We start from the raw sequence: 24,696 nt of genomic DNA, 5'->3' as shown, positions 1-24,696 counted from the left end.
GCTTGCTGAATGGAAGGACACTATTGCTGGGGATGTGCCAAATGTAAATGACTAGTGTACCTGTGGGAATTTGTCAATGCCACTTTTGTTATTAGTTTGTTAGTGAAATAGAAGAGCCACATCTCAGAATTGCAATGCTCGAATAAAACTAACAGGACTTCCAACGCTGTCTGTGTGTGATCACGTGAACCTCAGAGAAGCACTGCTGTAGATGCTGTCTGCTCTTCCCGAGTCTGGATCATTAACCTGGTTTAACAGCTACTTCAAGACAAAGGGATGGTTTTCAAAGGGGTTTTTAGTTTTGTTTTGTTGTTTTTTTTTGTTTTTTTTTTAATGCTAATTGTAAATTACTCCAATTAAAAAAGGCTTCATCTTTTTAAAAAAAAAAAAATGGTAAAAGTATTTTATTTCAAATTTTTGGCTAGTGTAAATTCTTGGCTGCTGAATCCAAAAACAAAATAGCCTAATGCCAACTCTCCAACAGTGATGTTATTTTCAAATTAAACTGTAACAAAACAAAATGTATTCAAATCCACATTCTTGCAACAATTATGCAACAACTTGCATAATTAGTGTTGCCAAAGTTCAAGATGAATGAACTTCCCTCTGCCAGTTCTTTTAACCATTGTATTTATTATTTAACTGAATGCATTTTGCATCGTAGTACTTTGTTCTGCAAAAAATTCTAAAATCTATTCTTCATATGGTTGAAGTTTTATTGTAGAGACCTTTTCATGAAACACGTTCTGATGTCCAGCATGCCTTTCAAAAGGTAGTTTTCCAGCCTACATACCCACCCTCTCAGAAAAGGAGAAAGACCAGGACCGGGACAGAATATTTGAATGTTTAAGGAGGTCCCCGGTTCAAATCCCAGCTGAGCCACTTTGTGCTCAATCTTTGGGATGAGACGTTGTAAGTAAGTCTGAGGCTGATGCATAGTTCACAGACCCTGGGCTTGTATCTTGTAAAGTGCTTTTTGATTGTCACCCCGTTCCATGAGTAATGTCAAAGTAATGTAGCCCAGTTCCACTGCTGCTCTCGTTCATTGGGTTTTCAGCGTATTGTGATGAGCCCAGTAAATAAACAGCCACTGTAACTGGAAATGAGTTGTCATTAGTTCCCAGTATGTTTTTCCCCCAGTCGTCACGTGGTCCCTCTTCATTGCAGGCTGCCCAGAGCGGTGAGGATCTTGATGAAGAGGACAGCGGCAAAAACAGTGATGGTGATGACGTTAAGGTCCCCATTGGCAACATTTGTGCCATCATACATGTATGTTTGGAGTGACTAAGCGGAGCTAACGCTAGAGGGCAGTGTTTAGCAAAATGTACAGTAAACAGTTATTGCATATGAACTTGTTGAACATTACCTGTTCATAACAGCAAAAAAATAAATAAAACATTTGCATATTATGTGCTGGTTTAAATGCTGTACAATCTTGTGCACAATTGGTCATGGTTTGCAGTGTGGTTGCGTGGCTGGTACTGTATCACTGATGACTCAGTAAAACTACAAAATTGTGATCTATATAATTGCACCGCTGTATAATACAGATTGACAAATAGACTGACGCATCATCAGGTGATACAGCGCTTCCTAAGGGAAATGAGCAAACTATGTTTTGTTTGATTAGCAGCATCATGGACAGCAATAAAGTAGCCACACTTCTCTAAGTGTCCCCTAAACAATAAGATTTTTGAAAAGTACTATTAGCCATTGCTCACACTCCACTTAATCTGCATCCAGACAGAGGGCTTCAGTGTTTTCAGTCTATCATTGAGTTTGACTATGTCTTACACTCCCCACCCCTGCACACGATGGCACACACTGATCTCACTGGAGTGCAGCCATGCCCCTTTCAATGAGCACATCCTAATACCAAGCTCCAGGGTTTCAAATATTGTGAGCTCTTTGGGGTTAAGACAGTAGGGCATGTACAATGAAATTGCCTAAATCATACAGATGCCATTTAAATAATGGATTTAGTTCAATTCCCACTACAATGCTGTGCTAAGATCTCATTAAGGCACAACAGTTCCACTGAGGTCCCCTTCATTGGTTCACAGTTCATTGAATGCTTTGTATGTCTCCAGCTAGGGAATGAAGACCTTAGCTACTTCCCGTCACCGGCCAGCACAGCCTTCAAGGAAAGAACACTTTGTTGTGTCAGTGTAAAGATCTGCTCTGAGGAGGGGTGACTGTTAGCCCAGGGTGGGAAGTGTGACACAGTGGAGAAGTGAGATCAAGGGAGGTGTTGGACTTATGTGATCTAGCGTGGGGTTTTTATTGCAGATCAACCTTTTGCAGTTTGAAGTTTGCAGAAAATACACAGCAAAAACAAAAATCCCATTTCAATTTGATGGAAAATTCTCAGCTAAAAAGTATTATCTTTTCAAGGTGTAGTAGGCGCTGTCAGAGCCAGTCGTATTATATTCCCTTCTCATGCACACGGAACGCTCAGGGGCAATCCCAGGCAACACTCCGCACGCTCCTGGCAGATCAGTGGTGAGGGCTGTGCAGCTGAGCCTATCCCACGTTTCCCTCTGTACTATTACGTTTCTTGTTTTAGATTTAAAGAATTGTATGACATACTCGTTTGAACAGAATTTATTTGGTGCTTAGTGAACTTACAGCATTTCCTTTGAGAATGAAAGGATCAGTTAGCTATTAATCATTTCCAGCACACAAGACTTCTCCACAACATACAGTCAGTGTTGGGAAATGTGTAACAGCGCAGTTCTCCACTCTGCTGTAAAGACAAGGCAGAACTTACTCAGTTTAGTTGTATTTGTTTCTGTAATGCACAGATCTTCAGGGACACAAATTCAAATACTGTTTTTTTACATTTTGGTTTTTTGTATGGATTGTGCTGACTGTCCAATAATACCTCAATGACTGTATCAGTCCATAATCACAACAACAAAAACTGATCTTAAAATGCAAGTATTTTTTATTTTCTTACAAACTGAAACAGAGCAATCCCTACTAGATGTATGGTGCTTACAGACTTGTCTCTCTTGCACAACAAAAACCAAGAGCAAAATAAAGCACTTTTTTTTTCCTGCAATACTTGTGTGCTGAAATCATTAAATCTTTCAAAAGCACTGTGTACACGTCTAGATCTTCTTTCAGGTATGGCGCCCCAGTCTCCATGCAAAACTGTATACCAGGGAACCTGATAATCACATGCAAATGAGGAGGTGGGGAGCCCATTAAAATGTCCTTCTTCACCTCACAGGAACTGACCCCTGCAAGGAAACACCTTGTGTGTTTCTGGTGTGGATTGAAAGCTCAAAGGTCTCTCAGGTAGTTAGGATTTTGAAAGGTACATTTTCGTTGCTAGCAACAAGTCCACCTGCACCAACCCATGTGCATCCATACAGAAGAACAGCACTGTACAACACAAACTGCTTACTATCTTAAAAGAGCTGAAGTGGATTGAAACCCAGTGTCAGAATCAAGCAAAGCCTCTGTACAGCTACACAGAAATTGAGGCTCAAATTGAAGAACTTACATTTTACATAAATGCATAACATACAAACAGGATCAAAAGCTTAAGAAATGCAAAGTTTGTACAAGTTTTTAGAATAATTTCTGTGTAGGTTCCCGTGTCGCAAATTAAGTTCATTTAGCCTAGTAGGCAAAGGAACATGTGATTCTTTTAAAGCTGCAAATAGGGGTTTACATACAAAGTGACAATGGTTTGGGGTAAATACCATGGGGTATGCTTGAAGGCACAGTAGATTTGCACTGTTTCTGAAAATGAAACAGAGATCCCTGCAATCTGATTGTACTGGCCGTACAGGATAGGAAATTTCCACCAATGGGCTAGTAAAGGGTGCGGATAAACCTTCAGCATCAAGTATGCAGAGAATAAGGCACCTCTCTCTTGTTATTGCAAGTTGCGACATAAAAGCAAACTATCATTTCTGTTATTCAAGGCTTAAAACAGGGAACGGGCCATCAGCCGAGGTATGTTCTAAAACCCATCAATTTGAAACTCAAGTCATTTTGCTTATTACCACCAATGTAGTTTCAAATACTAAACTCGATAACCCACAAACATTTCAGTTTTCAAAAGAAATCTGTACTTTGCTGTTAAAATGAATCAAGTATAGGTCATCTACAGATCATTAAAACAGGGTTACCAAGTTTTTCCAGGATACCCCTTCATTCTTATGCCCCAGTTACCCCTCACTTACCCCCTATCCTCAACACTACAAACTGTATTTTTATTTTTCACTGGCAGCAGTTCCAACAGGCTCCAATTCCATTAGTGGAAATGTCAAGCGCTGGCCAGGTGCCAGTTTCTACCCCTTATCTTGATTCCCTGTGTTTTGTTAAAAAAATAAATAAGCGCGGCCTGATACTTCTACGCAACGTTCATCGTCCTTCCTCAAAAATCCCCTTTGGACGCCATTATTGAGAGAAATAAGAGAGACACACGAATGTCACCAGATCAGCATTTGTATGCATGGAGCAACATGGACACAGTCTGGTTTATAAAATCAAACATGGGCAATGGTCCTTGGTGTATACAATGGTTTACTGAACAATGAATACATGTTTGATAAGGGCAGAGCTGGATTATAAGACCTCCCAGTGTTGACTATGGAGATTTCTATTGGTGGGTTTCAAACACCTAGCAGTGTTTACATGAAACCCATTCCTTTACCTTTTCCGTATACCGTCAATGTCCTGGATACAATAGGATGGCATGAGGAGAGATTCTCCATCTCCTGACTAGTGCTCCACATTAAAATGTATGATGCATGAACAACAAGATCAACTAAATGTTGAAAAACGTATTGCCAGGAGGCTGTGTGGTCCAATGGTTAAAGCAAAGGGCTTCTAGGTCCCTGGTTCGAATCCCGGCTCACTCGCTGAATCACGGCGTGACTTAACCTCCTTGTGCTCCGTCTTTCGAGCGAGACGCTGTTGTAAGTGACTCTGCAGCTGATGCACACAGCCTAGTCTCTGTCAGTCATCTTGGATAAAGGAGTCTGCTAAATAAACAAATAATAGATGGTGCAGCAAAGGTAAAGGAATGCATTTCTGTTAAACACTGCACAGCGCTCTGTAACACCAGGACTAAAGTGCAGTACTAGTGTCACTACCACACAACTTGAAGGGTTTGATAGGAACACAACAGTTCAGATATGATCTTGCAGCGATTTGGTTTGGCTAGACCAGGCTCCCTGGCCAGGATACCACCGTGAGAGAGACTTTGTTCTTCTGCAGCTTCATCATCGGGATGAGAGAGGAGTTGTTCATTCCTCCTGTGGTGGCTCCATTCACTGCTACTATCTCATCACCGCACCTGGAAGGAAGAGGTGGATCAGTCACCTACTGCAAGCAGACAGCCTTGGTATTAAACCAATAACTGTGGTGCTGGGTTATAATTATCTATGTACAGGGTTAACTATTTGTTGCAGAATATTTGTGTTTTAATGTTGTAATTCACCCCAGTTAAATCCATTCCATCTAGCCTTCACTCCCTGCTTTACAATGAAAGGAGATTGTAAATCAGTGAGGGTTTATCAGCCTGTCTCAAGCTTGCTGGATTTACTGTACAACACAGACACGCGGAAACAGCCTCCTGACAGATGAGGAGCCACTCCGCTGAAGCCTGACCGCACACAGACAGAGACAGACTGGACTCACTTCAGCCGTGCGTCAAAGTAAGCTGGCGTTCCAGGAACAATGGTCTTGATAAAAAAGGGCTGGTGTCCCTGGCTTTCCTCAAACCCGCCCACGATACTGAAGCCCCAGCTCTCATTGGTGGTCTTCTGCAGGTCGATTTCACGGCACCAGTGGAGATAGCTGGAATTCACAAGCAGGAAGTCAGATGTGCGCCACACTGATCTTTACCTGCATAACCCACAGTTCACTTTATAGTGTGTGACCATGTTTTTAAGTTTCCATTTCAAAAGCTTTCTGGCAATCACCACCTTTAAATTAACTGCTAAATTATTGGGACTCACAGGTACATTAACAACGCTGTACTTCACACTATGCACAGATCATTATATAAATAGATGTCTCATGTGCAGCAGAACCCACCTGTATTTTGATACATTTCTAATGTATCTGTGCTTACCTAGGTAACCCCAGCCACATGGTCCACAGCGGGGACCAGTTCCCATCCTCCTCCCTGCCTGCCTCCGCCTCCCCCTGCTCCTCTTCCATCTCCTCCGCAGGCTGCTCCGTCGAGGTCTCCAGCACCCGGAGCTGCACTGCAGACTGGGCAGCGTGGGTCTTCAGCGCCGAGACCGCTTCTCCGTAGGTCAGCTGGGTCAGATCCACCCCATTAATGCTCAGCAGCACGTCCCCTGTGCAGGAGAAACAACAGGGGTCAAATCACACCTCTAACACAGGCCAGGCGTCGCAGAGAGCTTCCCGGCAGGGGTCGCGAAACATCACAAGCAGCCAAACTCACTTCTGTATTTCCTGATAATACAATAAAAAGCTACCTATTAAATGTATTTCTATAATATACAAGTAATGGACTTTCTCCCCCCAATTCATTTCAAAAGAGGGAGAAGTTTGTAAACTACTGTTCCAATACACACATAAAATCATGTTAGTTGCCCAATTCAAGGTCACTTAGTGCTTCTTGAGCAGGAATTGGCGTGAGGAGTTACCTGCTTTGATCCTGCCATCGCGGTACAGGCAGCCCACAGGCTGCACGCTGGTGATGTGGACAGGCAGCCTGTTCCTGCTGTCCCGCCCCCCTGCGATCGTGATGCCCAGAGACATGCGAGGCTCCTTCTTCAAAGAAACCACCTTCTCCTGACTGGAGAAACCAGCCGGCGGGTCCTGAGGGAGCGCACACACGCACACACGCACATTAACATGTAGCATAACCGAACCCCGGAACACTAAGGAACTTGGGTGACAAACAACTCCATTTTCTTTTCATAAATGTTAAAGGAATGTCACATTCATGCCCTCCCACGTTACACTGGTAAAACTCCACCTTTATCAAGGCTGGATTAAAAACAGCAAATGACATAGCAAATAAGTATATTTAAAAACATCAATTGTTTATTTAACCAAAAATCCACATTTGTAAACTGGTCTGTAGTTGTATATGTTGAAGTCCTTGTAATGGAGCTGCACATGTTGAAATGCACAGTGCTCTCTGAAGTGAGACTCCCAGGGGCCTGGCTGCTGCCTGAGCTTCTCCAGGCCTGAGCCTCTCCCAGCAGAAGAGTTCCTCCGCTCTCAGACAGGGTGAAGGAATGAACTCAGCAGCTCAAGACAAACTGTCAGCACCTTTGACCCCCCGCCACTGTAACCAACAACAACAACAACAACAACAACAAAAACAACAACAAAGCTCCCTTTGATCAGGAGAGCAGCAACAACAAGGAGGATGTTATTTACCGTCTATTCTGAAGCTCAACAAGTGACAGCCGTGACATCTTAAGGTGCTGGTCATTTACCTATCATCTTGTGTCTACGCGCCTCTAGCACGCTGTGAAGACGAAACTGGGATTTACAGTGGTCTGCAAGTCAGATCCTGCTTGACTTATTTAAAGGAAAAAAAAAGGAGGCAAAACCTCAGGTACCCCTAAACAGAAACACCAGCACACCATGCTAAAAATGAACATGCACCGACTGGCTGGGACTAGAAAGAATGGCAAACTTCTGCAGTACCAGCTTCTCCCAGCAGGTGTCCCTTCAGACAAGCACTGTGGTGTGTCCTCACTATCATGAAACTAATGCTCTGGGATTGAAATTTCATTAATACAGCCACTGGCTTAAACTCTGTGGCTTATCATAAAAACAGGCAAAAACTATTTCCAAGGATTTATAGCAATGCCTGTTGGAATGAAAAGGGGCGATTTAGAAAAACGTCACTACAAGAGGGTTAGATTCATCACTGGCACAATTTTGTTTTTTTTTGCACCTAATAAACGTTACCAACCCAGAAATGAACAACTCAGACATTTAATGTATGTGCTTGTGAGTCATCCAAAGTTGTTTCTTATTCATTTTAGAATTATAATAGCTATTTTTTGCATAATGACAAGTAAAGAGATTGCATTGCTCACTGGTTTCCCCCCCTGCTTTCCTGCGCTGTGAACAGCTGTGCAAGTCCTTACAGAGAGGCGACGACTGTTTCCTCACCTTCTGGAAGGCAGAGCGGCGACGGCAGTGCTGCAGCTCGGTTCTCCTCTGGGAGCGGTTGGGCCCCTCACCGCTCGATCCTCCCTCCTCAGGGGTCTCTCTCCCGGGCTCCTCCCCCTGTCTCATCACCACGAAGTTCACCATCGTCTCGCTGGACTGCACATAACAAAACACAGGATTTCCGTATTACATCACAGTCCTAATGAGGACGGCTGGTAGCTTGTTTCCATTAGATTGAATGCCAACCCGAGCTGATCCGGGTTCTCCTGAACCCCCACTTTACCAGAGTTTCCATGCAAAGCGAGTTTGACGCGTGTTGGCGGTTCTTTCCCCTACATCCCGGGTGTTCTAGTACCTGGATGATCTGTGCAGCGGTCTCAGGGGTCCCATGCCTCAGGTTGTTCCCGTTGATGGCCAGCACCTTGTCGTCGTCCCGAAGCTTGCCGTCCTTGGCAGCCAGGCCGCCTGGCAGCAAGTCCAGGATGAAGACCCCGGTCTCGGCAGGTTTGCGGACCAGCTTGATCCCCAGCGGCTCAGAGCTGTCCCTCTTGATCAGCGTCACCTGGATCACTCTTCCCTGGGGGGGAGTCTGCTCCGGCGGGGAGCTCCGGGGGGAAAAGCCCTTCTCCTGCATCACTGTCAGCCAGACCATGGGGCAGGGCTGCCGTAGCACTGCGATAGCCTGTCTGTGAGGCACGTTGGCCATGTTGATGTCATTCACCTGCAAAACAGGATGCATGCAGCGGATTAACATACCCAGTCAAAGACATACACATCACATAACATTTGAACAGCAAAGATTAGTTAACGCACTGGTTTCAAAGATAGCGTCAGCATCAGTACTGTGAAAAAACACCATTACTGCCACATGATGAGGAATAACCTTTTGCAGAGACATTTGGGACAAGGCTGCATCAAATTTGGGCAAACAGTTTCTCCATAACGTTACCTTCAAGAGCACAGACAATCAGACATCAGCAAACACACACCTGATCTCTTGCAGGTTTTTTTTTTTTTTTTTTTTAGGGAAATGGAAACATTATAAAATCAAGTAACCTTTCAGTTTGTTTTGTAACCAGCTGCATTGCAGTTTATCTAGCACAGGCACTACTGTATAATTTTACACACACCATACCAGCATTCCCAGATGTACGGTCCTTTTAAAGAAATGTCCAAATAAAAGGCCTGGCTTGCTCTGTGAATTTTAAATATCTGAACACCTGGATAAAACCAGTTCACATCTCATACCAACAAGCCCAAAGACTGAGGTCACTCACTGCTATTGGACTGGGTTCAAATACAGCTAATGCAGGCTTCCGACAAAACACAGGCAAGATTTTCCTGGACTAATCTGAATGTGCTGTCAGAGCTACTTTCCCATGCCAGTTAATCCAGCCCAGCAAGGGGTTAAAAAGAAGGGAAGGCAGAAGGTGAGTAGACTGGAAAGAGACTAAAAGGCGTATTGGCACACAGCCTTTTACCTTTCAAGAAGGTAAAAGGCTCTGTGCCAAATTCAAGAAGGTTGCCAAGCTTTTATCTCCTGGTTTCAAATACTAGCTTTGCAGATGTGTCATTTCTGTTTTGCTTCCAGGGTTTTACAAGGTGACTGTGGCAAGCCGGTTTCAATAGGCTTGCCTACCAGCTTGTCTGCTTTAAAAACTAAAATGTGGAGTGCATTGAAGTAAGCCGACATCAGGGACCCATGAGGTCTCACGAAACAGACACGTCTGCTTTAAGAGGCAGAGGGCAGTGAGAGTGAAACGCTGGAAGGAAACAAAGCTGCAAGAGAACTGCTCCAGGTTACACCTGGTCTCTTGAGTTACACAACCAAGTATTGAAGGAAAATACTGAAGGAAAACAAATAAGCCTTTACAAAGACACACAGGCGAAGGGGAGGCTGTAAAGGACAGAGATTCCTCTTCATTTTCTGTCACTGGATTGAAACACCCCTGGGTTACAAACAGATACCTTTCTTTTCATCGTGGCTCAAAACTACAACTTTAATCCCCATCTCAACTCGTCGGCAGACAGACGATTCCTACCCTGTTCAAAAAGGGATCAATTCCAAGAGCAAGGAGTCACGCAGATGCCTTTGTTTGTGTGTGTTTTCTGAGCTCTGTCATGCCGCAGGATTTAGCTGAGCATTTTCCAACGCAAGCCTTAACAAGCAAGCAGAAGCGAGGAAACAATAAACAGAACAAGCAGAACAAAAGCAGAACAATCATGCACCAAAATATACATCTAAAAAAAGCATTCATGTTGCGGGCAACAGTTCGCTGAACACAAAACTACAATAATAATAGAGCAACGGCTGGGCACACCAAGGGTACACACACACACACACACACACACACACACACATACACGGTGCATGCTTTGTAACTCACTATGGTTCAAGGGCTACAGAACTTTTTTTATTAACCATGCCTTGATTACTGCACTATGTTGAACCTGAAGCTGGTTGCCTAGTAGCAATCAGTCAATATATGATAGTTATGGTCCTGTGACACATGAACAGCCAGTAAACCGACTCAACCCTATGCATGCTTGATTCCAATGGTCACTTTCTCTTCTTCACTTAAACTACCAAAGCATTTAGCCTGCGAGGACAATGACACAGTACTATTGTACAGGGTACAAACACAGAAATGCAACAAGGCTTCTGGTAACTCAGAAACCTGAAGATACTCCTGACCCACCGCTGGTACAGAGATCACCCAGGAAGGCACACCGAACGATTGGAAGGGAAGTAGAATGTGGTCTTTACCTCCAGGATGTGATCTCCAGGGGCCAGTCTTCCGTCTCGGGCAGCCAGGGAGTCCCTCAGGATCTCCTGAATCACGACGTTCCCGAGAGGGGTGTCCTTCCCCCCCACGATCCGGATCCCCAGCCTCTCCTCTGGGTTATCCCGATGGAGCTCAATCACATTCGTTTCTGCCATAAGGCTCGACCGCTGGGGAGAGTCTGGAAGAAACAGGAACGAAACAGCATTCAAATAAATACATCTAAATAATAAGATTTGCACTAGACCAATGGCCGGTTGAAATCAGTTGGTCAAAACACTGCATAGCACCAGCTAAAGGATTCACTCAAGGGCACACAGACTGAAATGCAAATAAATAGTGCCAGTCATAAACACTGCGGCACAACATGAACACAAAAACAAACCTGCAAGCGTTTCCTTAGCGTCTCAGCCAACACCAGGGTCAGAAACACGCTCGCCTGTGGCAAATTAAATACAATGAGGACTAGCTGATGTCTGTGTCTTAGTAGTCCTCTGGGTGAGTTCTTAAAACAAATGCACACACATATTCTCACATTCAGTCTTGCATTAAAAAAATGCACGGAAGTCAGTTTTCTAACGGGGTGTAGCAATGGTCAATGAGTATTCACAAACAATGCTTAGAAAACAGCCACTCAGAAGTGAAACCTCCCTTCATCTCCCCTGCAATGCCAACCCCACTGACACTTTACATTTGTGCTCTCCCTCTGCGTGGGATGCAAAGTTTATCGTTTGAATTTACTGAAACATGTTGCATCTTTTGAAGTAAATGTAAAGTCATTTTACACAAATGTGGAGATTTATACTGTGTTTTGACCCTGACTGAAGATGTCATTAGCAAAGGGGGCCGGTTGTACTAAACGAGGTCAAACAATAGATCATGTTTTACTAAATATTTTAAAACTAATAAAAAAACAATTACCATAATGAACATTATCGTAGTATGTTGCTTAAAATATAATAACACAATATATTCATAATAAAGCTGACTTCTTATCTAGAAACAGTAACACATTTAAAGCTTGGGACTCGCTGTCTGTAGCTTGGTGTTATTGTTATTGCATTATTGTCAGCATATTTTAAGTGATTGAAAGCTGAAATTACTTTTTAAAAAACACACTTTTCTTATACCAATACAGTATTGGTGAGCGATAATCAGTTTGTTTGAAAACCAGGCTTTAATCACTGATAATAGGTGCACAGGCGGTGATTCTGCGAGTGCTCCAGGGCTCAAGCACTAATGGGGCAAAATAAGGTCCCGCACTGTGCAAATAAATCACCTGTTCTGTCAAATTATAGTGTGGATGCTTCACAATCAGAACTGTTATAAAATCCATTTATACAAAGACTCCCAGCTTCCTTGAAAAGATCTGTGTTTCCCTTGTTTTTCTTTTGTATTTGTTTTGCTCTCATCAGTATCTATGGTAGATACAGCGTCCATCAGTTCTGGCAGATTCTATTGTGCTGGCTGAAGCGGTTTTCTCCCACTGCTAATTCTAAAAAAAAAAAAAGCCATCTAACTCACAATTTCATCCCGTGGGCTACAGTGAAACGTACTGTCTTTAAACTGGGACTTCAGGTGAAGATCGCATGTGTACGAGAGCACATTAATTATTGTAGAGAGTAATTTATAGCCAGCCAGCATTTTTGTAAACAGCAAGACGGAGCTTCATGGTTGGGAAGGTGACCCAGCTGACAGAATCTGTTCCTCTGTCATCTCGTCTGGTGCAGTCAGTGTCTCAGCACACAGTACAGTAATCGCTCAGTAACGAGGTGCAAACAGGTGATTGATTGATCAGTATGAGTGTTTACGAAGGTGTTTTGTTAAAAGAAAATGTAAAATCTAAATTTATAACGATATTTGTTTTTTAGCAAAATAAAATCTAAGCTTATTTTTAGAGACCCCAACCGTTGTTGATTCCTAGCAAGTTTACATCAGGACTAGCAAGTTTCAAAAGGTACTAGTCCTTTGGACTAGAAGCACAATACTGTTAGTCTGTAACCCTGCAATACGCAGAGAAACACCTGCGTAAAGCAAGGATGGCTGGTCAGTGTAGCTCCTCCGAGAACCGAAGCCAGGAAAGTTACACAAACTTGACCTTGTGTAGTTCCACTGCAGTCACAGGCCATCAACGCCATGAAGTGTTTCATTAACCAACATCAAGGTTTAGGGCAAACATCATGGTGACGACATGGACAACACACCCCAATCGCACTGATCTGGACTACAGAAGTAGAAGCTAACCTTTAAATCAGAACCACACTGACGTAATGACGTGCACATCGATACCAGAAACCAAACCTCATAATCGCGATTCTATGAGAATTATTTTTCATTTGTATAAAAAGTAAAAATGGCAAGAGAATCAAACAAGACCAAAGACCAGACAAGGCATTTTTGGTGTGGCACTTCACAATTACTGTCAGTACTTAAAATCACTAAACCGCACAGGGTTCTCTCCCAAATGATTTGGATATGAGAGACGCAGATCTGACAACAGCCTTTTAAACCTTGACACAACACAAATACAGCAAGTCCATCAAACAAGAGTGGGTCGTGTGCGCTCTCAGTCTAGGCAGACGTAAGACTGAATCCTGCAGTGGCTTCAGGCAGGACCTGTTGTCAGCAAGACTAAGTGACATCACCCCTCACTTGTTTTGAATATTGTTCTCATGACCGGTGGCACAAGCCCATCCCTTCGCTTCCAATGTACCAGTGTTTGGATAATGGATTTACGGTGTGTGAAGAAAGAACAATAAACAAATGTGACCCCAGGCAAAATGCAGTCAGAAACTAAAAACTATGTACCAAACCTTAACGGTGCAGCATTACATTACAAAAGTGTTGTGTGTCAAAACAATGCCCTTTCTGCCTAGCAAAAAATAAAGGATTACAGTGTCTTCCACAACTGTAGGCAGTGACTGGTTTAAATGCCCTTAAAACAAGCGTACAATTTAAAAGCAGGAGGAGGTGTCAGGATTGCTTGCTTTCAAGTAGCTGTCTCAACAAACACGTATTGTTATCAGGATCTACAAAATCCCATCTCCCTTCCTCTGCAAAATTAAAGTCAGTCCGTTGTCAAACTCCCTGTAGCATGATTCCTCACTCCCTTGAAGTATTCGAGTTGTTCAGACACTCCTGGTGCCTCATAATACCCATATGGGTGTGGTTATTGTGTAATAATCAAGTCTCTTGTAAGCAATAAAGCCACATGAACACAATGAATCCGACATTTCATCTTGGTGCAGTACTACTATTGTAATACTCTCAATACACTAGAGCATATACAGTGTGAACATGGGGGACCGGCAGTCCACACGAGACCTTTAAAATAGCCTATAGCTGGCATATGGGCTTAAACAGCCAGTGGCTTTCCGGTACAGGATCAGTTTGCAGTGCTTACCGTCCTCGTTCTCCTCGAAAGCTGGGTTCACCAGTCCTGGCTGACGGGTGCCCCGGGACGCCCCTGGGGTGGCGCACCCAGCAGGCAGTGATGGAGCAGCCTCCGCGGACTGCTCCCCCCCGGCTCGGACCGGCTTCACCTCGGTCCAGTGGGGCCTCTTCCTCCTCTCTGCTTCGTCTCGCAGTTTCTTAAAGCCTGGGCACCTAAAATAAATAAATAAACAAATAAATAAATAAATTATGTTTGGGAGTTGTATGTGTCGCTGTGTTTAGTTGATAAAAAATTAAAAAATAATCAGGAATCCTGGTTTTGAAAAGACAATATACCAGGGATGGAAAGAAGTACCGAAACTTTTTCTGCCAAACCACCCATTTCCTAGAAGTCTTATCGTTGCTGTCTTGATGACGTGGATATATCTGTAATGCAACAGAACTTAAGACGTTTCCGTCTACATGCTTTTGTAATCCATGATAATAAATAAATTAAAAAACACACCACCAAAAGCATCTGATTTCACTTTCCACAGAAAGTAGAGACTGGATTTGTGCATGGGTGCAAACAGAACATGTTCTACTGCAGGAACACCTGCACAGGCTCTACAAATCTGCATTGCTAAACACTGTGCTTCACAAACAGTGAGGGCACTGCCTTGTACAGGCCTGATGTTCACACTCCTTTTGAACTTTGACTCTGTGTACAGAACAGTGTTTGAGTCCTTGCAAATGAATGATTAGCGAAAGCTCCCCTCCCTTTGCATCGTTCACATGGCTGCTTCCCAATGAGAAAAAACAAAACACCTCTATATAACTCAATGCAGCGTTCCACAAAACTCATGCACACTCGCATTCCTTTCATAGCTCAGCAACTTTCACACAGCAGACCTTCCTACTTCTAAATTCCCAATGAGTCAAAAACACCATTTACTCTAATAGCTGCATGTATTCAATAAGAAAACACAATAGGGATTAATGTAGAGAAAATATGCCAGTATATATATATATATCTGCTGTGGTTTAGATCATTAAAAGACGCTTACATTATAGAAATGTTTAAGCACCATGTTCAAAAGGGGTTTCCTGTACAGCCACAGCAACTCTTACTCCAGTCCGTTCTGGTTTTGCTGTCCCACCCCCTCATCTTAAACCTGCCTCACCTGTTCCGGAGGTGAGGCTCCAGCTCACACCGCTGCATCTTCTGCCCGCAGTCCTTCTGAAAGGGGCAGAGCACCACCAGCTTGTCCAGCAGGTTCCTGACCAGCAGGCTGGACCGCCGGCATTGCCGCAGGTAGAGCTTCTGCCGGTCCACGGGGCAAAAGTCCTGCTCCCTCAGGAAATTCTCCAAGCACTTGAAGCAGTACGTGTGCCCGCATGGAGTGTCCATGGGGCACAGCAAGGGCTGCAGGCAGATGAGGCAGGACAGCTCGTCATCCACCTCGTCCTGGTAATCATACAGGTGGTTCTCAGACGCCATGTGACTCTGGCCACACTCCGTACAGAGCTGGCTGAGAGTCTTCAGGGCCTGGCTCCTGTGCTCTGTCATGGTGGCTGTCATTAGTCCAGCTTCTCTCTTTCAGTGAAACACTGGAAATTCTTCTTTAAGCAGGATTCTTGGGTACCTCAGCATCCCAGGGCTTGTAGAAAGGTTAACAAAAAGGACTCATTGTGCATTTCTGGAAGGAGAGAGACAAACAAGGCACGTCAATTAGCGTGCAATGTTTCTTGAATTTTAGTCAGGCAAGATAAAACAAACAGTGATGGCTCAGCCAATCAGGTGTCAGCACCTTTAAAAAAAAAAAAAAAAAAAAAGAAGTCAACCTACATTCAAAGTACGTGGAGCAAGACACAATAGCTCAGCAAATAAGGTGTTGATGAAAATGAAAAATGTCCACTATGTAATAGCCATTTTACACTGCATTCTAACATTATCATTCCCTAAACCAGCACAGAGCAAGACATCTTATCTCTACAACACAATACTGTTTCCACACTGACAACCGTCTTTACTAAGAAACACTAATAGACATCCTACAAGATCATGCTATAGTGAGTTTGAAGCCAACAATGACAAATACAGAATTACTACCAAAGCTGCTGAACACAATCAGAGGAGCCCTGCTCTGTCACTCTGCTGAATCTGGAACTGTGTTTGCAGTCAGGTGTGCCGGAAACACAGCAAACCTGTTAAGTCAACCACAGGCATAAGCTGAATTTCTTTCCATGAAAGACAGGTGAAAGAACGCAAACAAAGCCTGTTACATAACTTCATCATGGCGTGAAACCACTTTAGGGGATTGTGACTTCTGATGTGCTCCGTTTTACATCAATTATAAAGTTCACCCACCAAGCCGCAATAGCAAACCAGCTTTTCATACCTACAAGGAAGAAATAAAGTGTACTCACCCCTTTTCAGCCTACCTAGCACATTGCCAGCGTTGCTATGTGCACAGTTGTTTCATGCAAACAAGTAACTCAATAGCTGGGTGCTGGCTGCTGCCTAGCTGAAACCAAACCCCTACACCTCAGACAGAAGCAATGGAGTGCAGGCTCCTGCATTATTCACACACACATGATCAGGTGGAGGGTGGGAAAGGATCGCTGCTGATTCTCCCAGCCTGAAGCCACACAAGCTGCATGACAGTGCAGCCCAGCTATTGGATCGCTCATGCAGAATGCAGATAGCCATACTTTTTTGTATTCCAATGCGAGCCTGTAATCCATTTCAAATTTCTCCTGCAATACTGAGCACCTGGTATTATGGGTACAGTTGTCGGATTGCTAACGCCTGGTGAATTAGTTATGGATCTCTCACAGCCAGTAGAGTAATGTGATGCTGCATCATGCTTACTGGAGTTTCCCTTCAATAAAAGGTGTTATTCACTTTCTGCAAATCAGATGTGGCATCCCTAGAACTGAGTCACACAGAATAATTAGGCAATAACGACACATGGGCACAGAGTGTAGAGTGATAACAGTCTTCAGAGAGGATAATATATGGGCAAAGGGGATTGTTTTCTCCTGCTACAATCGACAGGCCTCTTACACTGCTAGTACAAGAGAAGTGCTTTGGCCTTTCCTTGTTTTAAGCGTTTCTTTTTTTTTTTTTTTTTTTAAATCCAAAAAAATCAGTCAAGTGCCGTTTAATGGATGGAAATAAGACTCCTATTGCACAGCACTTTCCACGTTAAATATACACACATACACATCAATGCTGGAAGTTTGTCATCCTTTAGAGATATGGTGTGGATGGTGGGTGGCTACAACCTTTTTGTTCTATCACTGTGTGACCCTGAGCAAGTCACCTAACCTCCTTGTGCCCAGTCTTTCTGGCGAGAGGTTGTTGTGAGTGACTCTGCAGCTGATGCATAGTTCACACACCCTAGTCTCCAAGTAGCCTTGGATAAAGGTCTCTGCTAAAATAATAATAATAATAATAATAATAATAATAATAATAATAATTTATTGTACAGAAAGCATTATTAAGCACATAACAGAGAAATGGTTCATTTTCTCACTCTGGTCACAATGCTACCTGGGTGTGAATGCTTACATCCTGGTCTCCCAGAGTAAAACAACAACAATGCCTACCCCTCACTCAGTCACGTGCTGTTGGGGGTGAGGAGGGGCATTTCTGTAAATCATATCTTATGTATAGATAAATGCCAACTTCGCTGCCCACCAAACACAGACGATCATAACGGACGGGTAGAGGTTAAAGGGGGACTATTCTCTTCTAACAATGTGTTGAGATTAGAAATAAACACGTGCCAGGTACACAATTCAACACATGTTCCAATAAGGATACATTTACATAACTGCAATTAAAACACACACAGAAACAACGGATAACAAGATGTAAACAAAGAAACGCATTACTATACTTAAAAGCGAGCAAACTGGTTTCAAACTTCAAAAAGGATTGCTTTGTTCCAATAGGGCGGCAATTTAAATAATTTATATTTAAAGATTACCATGGACTCAACTGACAGACAGACAGACAGAGCGACTACACATCACAGCCACGTTAAAATAAAAGTACTACTCGCTGCGGATAATGAGTAAAACCAAGATACAATATACTTATTATTAACAGCCGCGGGACTTGCCTCACCTGCTTGACCGAAACTTACTCGAGCGTCTCTCCCAAACTTACAAAGAAACACAACATACAGATACTTCCAGGTCATTTCTAACTGATAACAATAAAGATCGACAGATGTAAAAATAAAATTTAAAAAAAAAACAAGATCTAATGTAAAAAATACTCTTACGTGTGTATCTACGCGCCGAGTTTCAGGTGTTACTGTATGTTCATTTTTCCCAGTTTCAGACCACAGAAAATAGGAACTGACGTTTCAGGAAGTCCACTCAGGTAATCTTTAAATTAAACAGATCCCTCCTACAATTTGCATGTTTGAAAATGGTTTAAATAGTTTCAGTCAGTTAGAAAAACGGCACCCTTAAACCGGTACACAGTGTGGTTCTTATTTTACAGCTGTTGAAATATAGAAACCATTCTTTTTATTTACCTTTCAAAATCGACAGTTTTAAATCTGAGGTACCTTGTGCTTGTTTTTGATTAATGGTGAAGTAATATTTCATGTTGCCTAATATTTGCACGCACCGTTGAGTGAAAGCGTCGTGCCAACCTGTGCTTGCATTTTCTGAGAAAATAATTACAGTGAAATGTTATTATAAAAGTACGATTTGAATAAACACCATGGTGGCCTTTTGTGAATTTTGATGAGCGTCAAATAAATAAAATTGTTTTGAAAATGCAGTACGTGTCAAATTTATTTTAATAAAAAAAATAAATAAACAACAGTTTAACTTAATAAACTTAAGTTCATTGAAAAAAAAAAGGGTTTCTTCTAGTATTATAATTAAATTATCAGAGAACATTGGGTCTCTTTCATTAGCCAACCTCCTTACAAAGAAACCCAGAACAGGAAAAAAAAAAAAAAAAGACCTGTTAATTTAACTTCAATTGACTAGACGACAGTGTAAGGGCTATAGGTGTATAATAGAAAATATGGACTCCTAAGTCACAAATGTGAATAAACACCATGGTAACCGTTTGTGAGGAGGGGTACCTACCAGAAAAACAATACCAATTATATTAATAGTTCTGGTAATAAGATAACCCTCCTGCATTCCTACATCTTTTAGGCGTTTGGACAACCAACAATTCAAATAATGTAAACATTTAAAGCAGGTAAAGGCTTTGCCCTTTTCTCCCCTAGTGTAGAGATACTGGTACTGTTAATCATTTTAATACATTGCTTTTTTTTTTTTTTTTACAAAGAACAGTGAAAGCCATTGGCATATTTAATTAAGACAAATGTGTTTGAAACAACCAAAGACCACATGAATATAATAGAAACAGTCAAAGCTGCGTCTGTTAGTTTCAGACTCTTTTGTCTATATATTATTTTGTGCATGACATGGTTAATCCGGGAGGAACTGTGACTGTTGAATTCCCATTAATTTATAAAAAGGAAGGTATTTTATGAGCGCGGTGAGGGAAAGGGGCTGTCACACTGGTGAGGAGCACAGTACTAATAACCAGCCCTGGAGTTTGGAGCTGAAAGTTCTTTGGACTGTTTAACAGTGTGACTGTCACACCCCCAGCAGTGGGGAAGGGAAGTGATGCCGCTCATAAAAGTGCTCTTTTGTTTTTGATCTCCTAGTTTTTTGTTAATTTATTGTTCAGCGGGAAAGATCCCCTGCAGGACAATGGCAGATCTGGATGTATTCCACACACATACTTTCTTCCTTATCTTGCATTGCTTCCTTTCTGTATTGTGCAGGCAGGGTTGCATTTAAATCACAGCATTCTAATGGCAGCTTTGAATAAGATTAACACAGCAACCAAAAGCTGTGGAAAAACAGATTTTTTTTTTTTTTAAAGTACATGTTAAAAGCCACTATATGGTTAGCACTGGTTAAGTACAATTGTTAACTGGTTAAATTAAACACAATTACCATTGAATAGGTAACTAAAAAAAAAAAATGGAATGCATTATATTGCATGCTTATGGGTTATTATCTATATGCTGTTGATGTGAATATTCTACTGCATTGTGCGATAAACTCAACAGCAGTCCCTTATGCGTAACCCAGTATAGACTAGACTAGCTTAGGTGTTAAAACCACGCTACAGGGTAGTGAAGCACAGTGAAGCCTGCATGCTCTGCAATGGAAATCCCAGAGAAGTGGAGTAATGCAATGTAAAGGCTGTAGGTGAATCATGTTAAAGCATAGCACTGTGAATACACAGCATAACAACCAGTACAGCATTGGGAACTGCAGAATTTCATTGGCTGCTTCTTCTGTCTTTTCTATTCCTTGTGAGTAACCAGTTGCTTTTGATAACTGTAGTGTATTGGGCTTATCGATTCTCCTGAAAACATTGCCTCTTAAAGACTAGTCTGTCATTGCTGTGTATTACACATGAAATGTCAGGGTTTTTTTGTTTGTTTGTTTGTTTTGGTTTGGCATCTTGGGTGTGTTTTTTTATTGCTGAAAAAAATGTGCCAATGACATTTTGGAGTAAAGGGCACTGAAAATATAATCCCATGGTACGATTTTAAACAGAGTAAATCACTAGTCATTATTGTAATTCAGAATCAGGCGTTGTCCTGTTACAAAGTAAAACAGGTTGATCTAAAGGAGCTAAATAAGGGGACCCCTACTGGCAATTGAGGGAACTACAGGCACAACATTTGAAATGCTTTTTGGTTGAGCATATTACTAAATAAATACATATGAGAAAAGGATCATTATACATTATCTGCATGGTATGATACATTCACAGGAGGCTTAAATTGATATATACTATTCACTCCATATTGAATTGATTAAAGGCACATAAAGTGGCTTTGGAAAATAACTATATTTGACCACTATATGTGTGTAAGTGTGTTTGTGTTTCAAATTAAGTTAAAATAATGTTATAAAATAAAAACGTTGAAAAAGTTAAGAAGGTGACATTTTATATATATATATATATATATATATATATATATATATATATATATATATATATATATATATATACTATATTGTGTGTTTTACTGTCCTTGCCTAGAATCCCTTACAAAAAACACTGCTCTGCTCATTCTGCTGTATTTTGAACCTCAAATACTGACATATAAATACTGAGGCAGTGGAACCACACAGAACAGCAAATAATTGCAGCAAATCATGAATCTCCAAATACAAGACATTTAAAGGGCATGTCAGATAACAGTAAAATGCACGCAGCGCTTCCTGCAATGAGTTTCCGGTAGGAGTATGACCAAGGTGAATGTGCCACAGAAAAGAGAGGGATGCTTTGTTTCAATTGGAACGAGTAGATCTGTTTAAATACAAACAAGCACTTGAATGACAAACGTGCACCATTAATGTTTTAACACTCTCATTGAACAGGGCTTTGATTTATTAGGAAGAGAGCTGATAATGAATCTCACAACATCGTAATCCTATTAATTAGATTGAAGTGCTTGCAGTGGCTTTGCTTCTTTCCAGGACTCTTCTAATATTGACTAGGATACTGTGTGGGACTGTGCTGGAGGCTTGCATACTGCCAGCCCCCTCGAAACCGTACAGCAAACTGAGTGGACACAAAAGAAGTGCTCTCCATTGTTCTTTCAGCGTTTAAAGAGCAAACAGCCGTTTCATTTCTTTTTGTCTTGCTGGCATTTTCTAAGTGTTTATCGGTTCATACCTAAAATGAGAAACATGAACTAAGGGCTATTATAACTAGTTAAAAAAACAAAAATCTTGTTGAATTTCCTTTCTGCTAGTAGCTGTTACTGTACTAGAAATGTAGGCTGTTGCTATTCTTGTAATGCATCAGCTCCACTGGTGCTTTTGTTGTACAGAAATTGTACAGTGAAACTAGGATGATGTTAAAGGACAGCTTCTGTATGTCGTGATTCATTAAAATGCTGTCTAATAATAAGATACCAGCTGAATGCTTTATTAATTTAGGAGGGCGTCTGAAGAAGCCAGCCATTCAGATTCAGATCTCCTCCCATTTAGCAAAGTCCCATATCAGGAACGTGATCGACGCCATTCTCTACTCCTATTGAAATGGCTATGCGTTTGATCCACATCAATTGCTTCAGCCGGCCACCTTGTCAAAGTATATTACCTGCACTTCCTGCTATGTGCCCTGTCCGCAAGCTGATTGGTGTAGAGCAGCCTTGGCACAGGTGCACTGCAGGTTGCTCCATTATTGGCCAGTTGTCAGGAGTCATAAACTGACATAAACCCCTCAGACTGCCCCCTCCCCAAGGGAGGAGCAGCCAGCCAAGCATCTGTCTCAGACCTGGGCCTGTGCTGAACGCCAGGGTCTGCTCTACAAAGGGAATGGCTGGAATCAACGCTGATGGAGATCTTTCACTCCTAAAGGACTGGGACTCCCTGAAGAGCCTTGAAATGTGACATGCAAGTGTCCTGTTAACAGCGCCCCAGTGTGGAACAAGGGCTTCTGGGTAATGTGGACACACTGACAGAAATATTGCCCTTTTCCTCTTTTGTGATCTTTTCTGTCATTCAAATTGATTAGACTGCTCTATAAAAAAATACTTACAATTGTATGTGCATCGAAAACAGCTGTTCTCCTTGACTTTAATAGGTGTTTTATAAAAGGGCAGTGTTCTAATAAATAGAAGAGAATGCAGATATATAAAAGCTAAATGTCTGGATTAAACGCTTTGGAATCTTCATAGGAAGAAACTGATCTGCTTCCTTCTTAAGATAAGTTTTCACCAAGGAATGTGCTTCAGGTACCATCAGTCTGTCACATGTGCCAACGAAAGTGAGCCGTTCTGTCCTTGATTTTGCCTGTCATGTTGCCTTGGATCTCCAATCTCACGACACTTTGTAATCTGTAATCAGTCTCTCAAAGATCAAAGACTGCTCCAGATCCCAATCAGTTAAGAGCCCCAGCAGAGGAGCCTCCCTCCATGGGGCTGAGCCTCGATCACAGCAGAACTGTGAACCAGCCAGAAAAGCAATCACAGCTTCAGTCGCTGTGGCCTCCCTGAGCTCCTTCCTTCAGTTATCAGGCACAGCCCTTGATTGCGATTGTCCTAATAACTGGCGGCCAATAAAAGATTACGATCCCAACACTGTTTCCCTGGAAGACAAGGGGCAATATGAAACTGAAATGAAAACTGCATCCGATTCAGTTTATTCATCTTTTTTTCAGCATTATTTTCAACGTGGTTTACACAGGAGGTGATTCGGGATATGAAGGGCACCACAGTCACTGCCAAACCAAAAAGGGAAATGTGATATTCAGAATATGAACCTGACTCTGATGTGCGAGTAGATCTTGTCTCAGTTCTTCTATATCAAACATTTACTAGAAACCCACAAGAAGGAATTAAAGACTGTTTGATCTCAAGAATATCTATAGATGTGGTATAAAAATCAAAACGGCTATGTACCAGTAGCAAAGATTTGGCCTCTGTCTATTTGCAATCAAAGCTGTGTTGCCGATCCCCTGCTCCATACAACTGAACATCAACCACCTTTGACATCAGTGAGTTAATGTTCTGTCCAGAACCTGCTAAAAACATCAGCACAGGGGCATCAAATTATACAAAATAACAGACTGGTGTCCAAAACCATGACCTTGCCCTGACCCTCCTGGATAGGAAGTGGCAGCACTAGAAGACAAAGCACTAAAGCAGTGAATGCATTGAAAGAGACGGAGGGGAAGGGCCGGCCGCTCTCTCACAATGGGGCCCGCGCACTCAGACTGCCGGCAAACAATCAGGAGAGGCTCTCTGCCCGGGCCATCTCCACCCAGCCCACAGTCAGTAATGGAGCAGGCTTTTCACACTGCTTCGTGAATCCTTCATATCAATCTGCTGTTTACCCCGACCTTTCAGATACAAGAGAGGTCAAAACGCTTCTCATGGGAGAACTAAATACCATTCCCATTGCTGCTGTCCTTTTTTCTCTCTCCTCCTTTTTCTACTTTCTGGAAAAGCCTCGGCGACATGAAGACCCATCTGTATTTTATAATAAAAACAGACTTTGCTAAAAAAAAAAAAAAAGTGTACGCATTCCACAAACTAATATACATTTCTGTCTTTCCTCCAGCCATAGAGCCGTGTCACTCAGGTTGGGATTCATTTGTATTTATGGCGCTGCTGTATTTATGGCGCCGCTGTAATCACGGCGCTGCTGTAGTTAGAATGGTTTTAAACAGTTGTTTGAAACCTAGCTACTGTATATGAAACAAGGGGACAAGGGGAGCTGAAACAATAGCAATGTTAGCGGTTTAAGTATAACATAATTGCAGTTCTCTTCATCAAGGTTTATAGCTCCATTATTGCAATTTAATGAGTGACACAGCTGT

The 24,696-nt window shown here is 42.2% G+C and overlaps 1 protein-coding gene across 3 annotated transcripts; it reads right to left on the bottom strand.

The window, feature by feature from the left end:
• Positions 1 to 2,929: 2,929 nt before the first annotated feature.
• LOC121318843 (ligand of Numb protein X 2-like) lies at positions 2,930 to 18,693 on the bottom strand. Of its 3 annotated transcripts, none has more exons than XM_041255949.1 (10): positions 18,587 to 18,693; positions 15,473 to 15,988; positions 14,320 to 14,522; positions 10,901 to 11,097; positions 8,489 to 8,854; positions 8,134 to 8,289; positions 6,642 to 6,816; positions 6,098 to 6,329; positions 5,662 to 5,820; positions 2,930 to 5,317 (listed from the first exon to the last, which is right to left on the bottom strand). In XM_041255949.1, exons 2-10 carry the CDS (start codon positions 15,868 to 15,870, stop codon positions 5,182 to 5,184), a joined length of 2,022 nt encoding a protein of 673 aa, XP_041111883.1. In that variant the 5' UTR covers positions 15,871 to 15,988; positions 18,587 to 18,693; the 3' UTR covers positions 2,930 to 5,181. The 3 variants fall into 3 exon arrangements, with proteins under 3 accessions (XP_041111883.1, XP_041111885.1, XP_041111884.1); XM_041255951.1 differs by lacking the exon at positions 18,587 to 18,693 and adding an exon at positions 18,427 to 18,500; XM_041255950.1 differs by lacking the exon at positions 18,587 to 18,693 and adding an exon at positions 16,719 to 16,816.
• Between the last annotated feature and the right edge of the window lie 6,003 nt (positions 18,694 to 24,696).

Source organism: Polyodon spathula, chromosome 7 (assembly GCF_017654505.1).
Source record: "Polyodon spathula isolate WHYD16114869_AA chromosome 7, ASM1765450v1, whole genome shotgun sequence".
NCBI classification, from domain to species: domain Eukaryota; kingdom Metazoa; phylum Chordata; class Actinopteri; order Acipenseriformes; family Polyodontidae; genus Polyodon; species Polyodon spathula.
The sequence above is the reverse complement of the archived record's forward strand: the minus strand, read 5'-3'. Positions and strand labels throughout refer to the sequence as shown.

Coding starts and splice junctions, on each gene's coding strand:
- LOC121318843 (XM_041255949.1), bottom strand. CDS start 15,870: ATGACAGCCACCATGACAGAGCACAGGAGCCAGGCCCTGAAGACTCTC. Junction 11,098..14,319: donor TTTCGAGGAGAACGAGGACG/GTAAGCACTGCA, acceptor TGTTTCTTCCAG/ACTCTCCCCAGCGGTCGAGC. Junction 5,318..5,661: donor TACTTTGACGCACGGCTGAA/GTGAGTCCAGTC, acceptor TCTTCCTTCCAG/GTGCGGTGATGAGATAGTAG.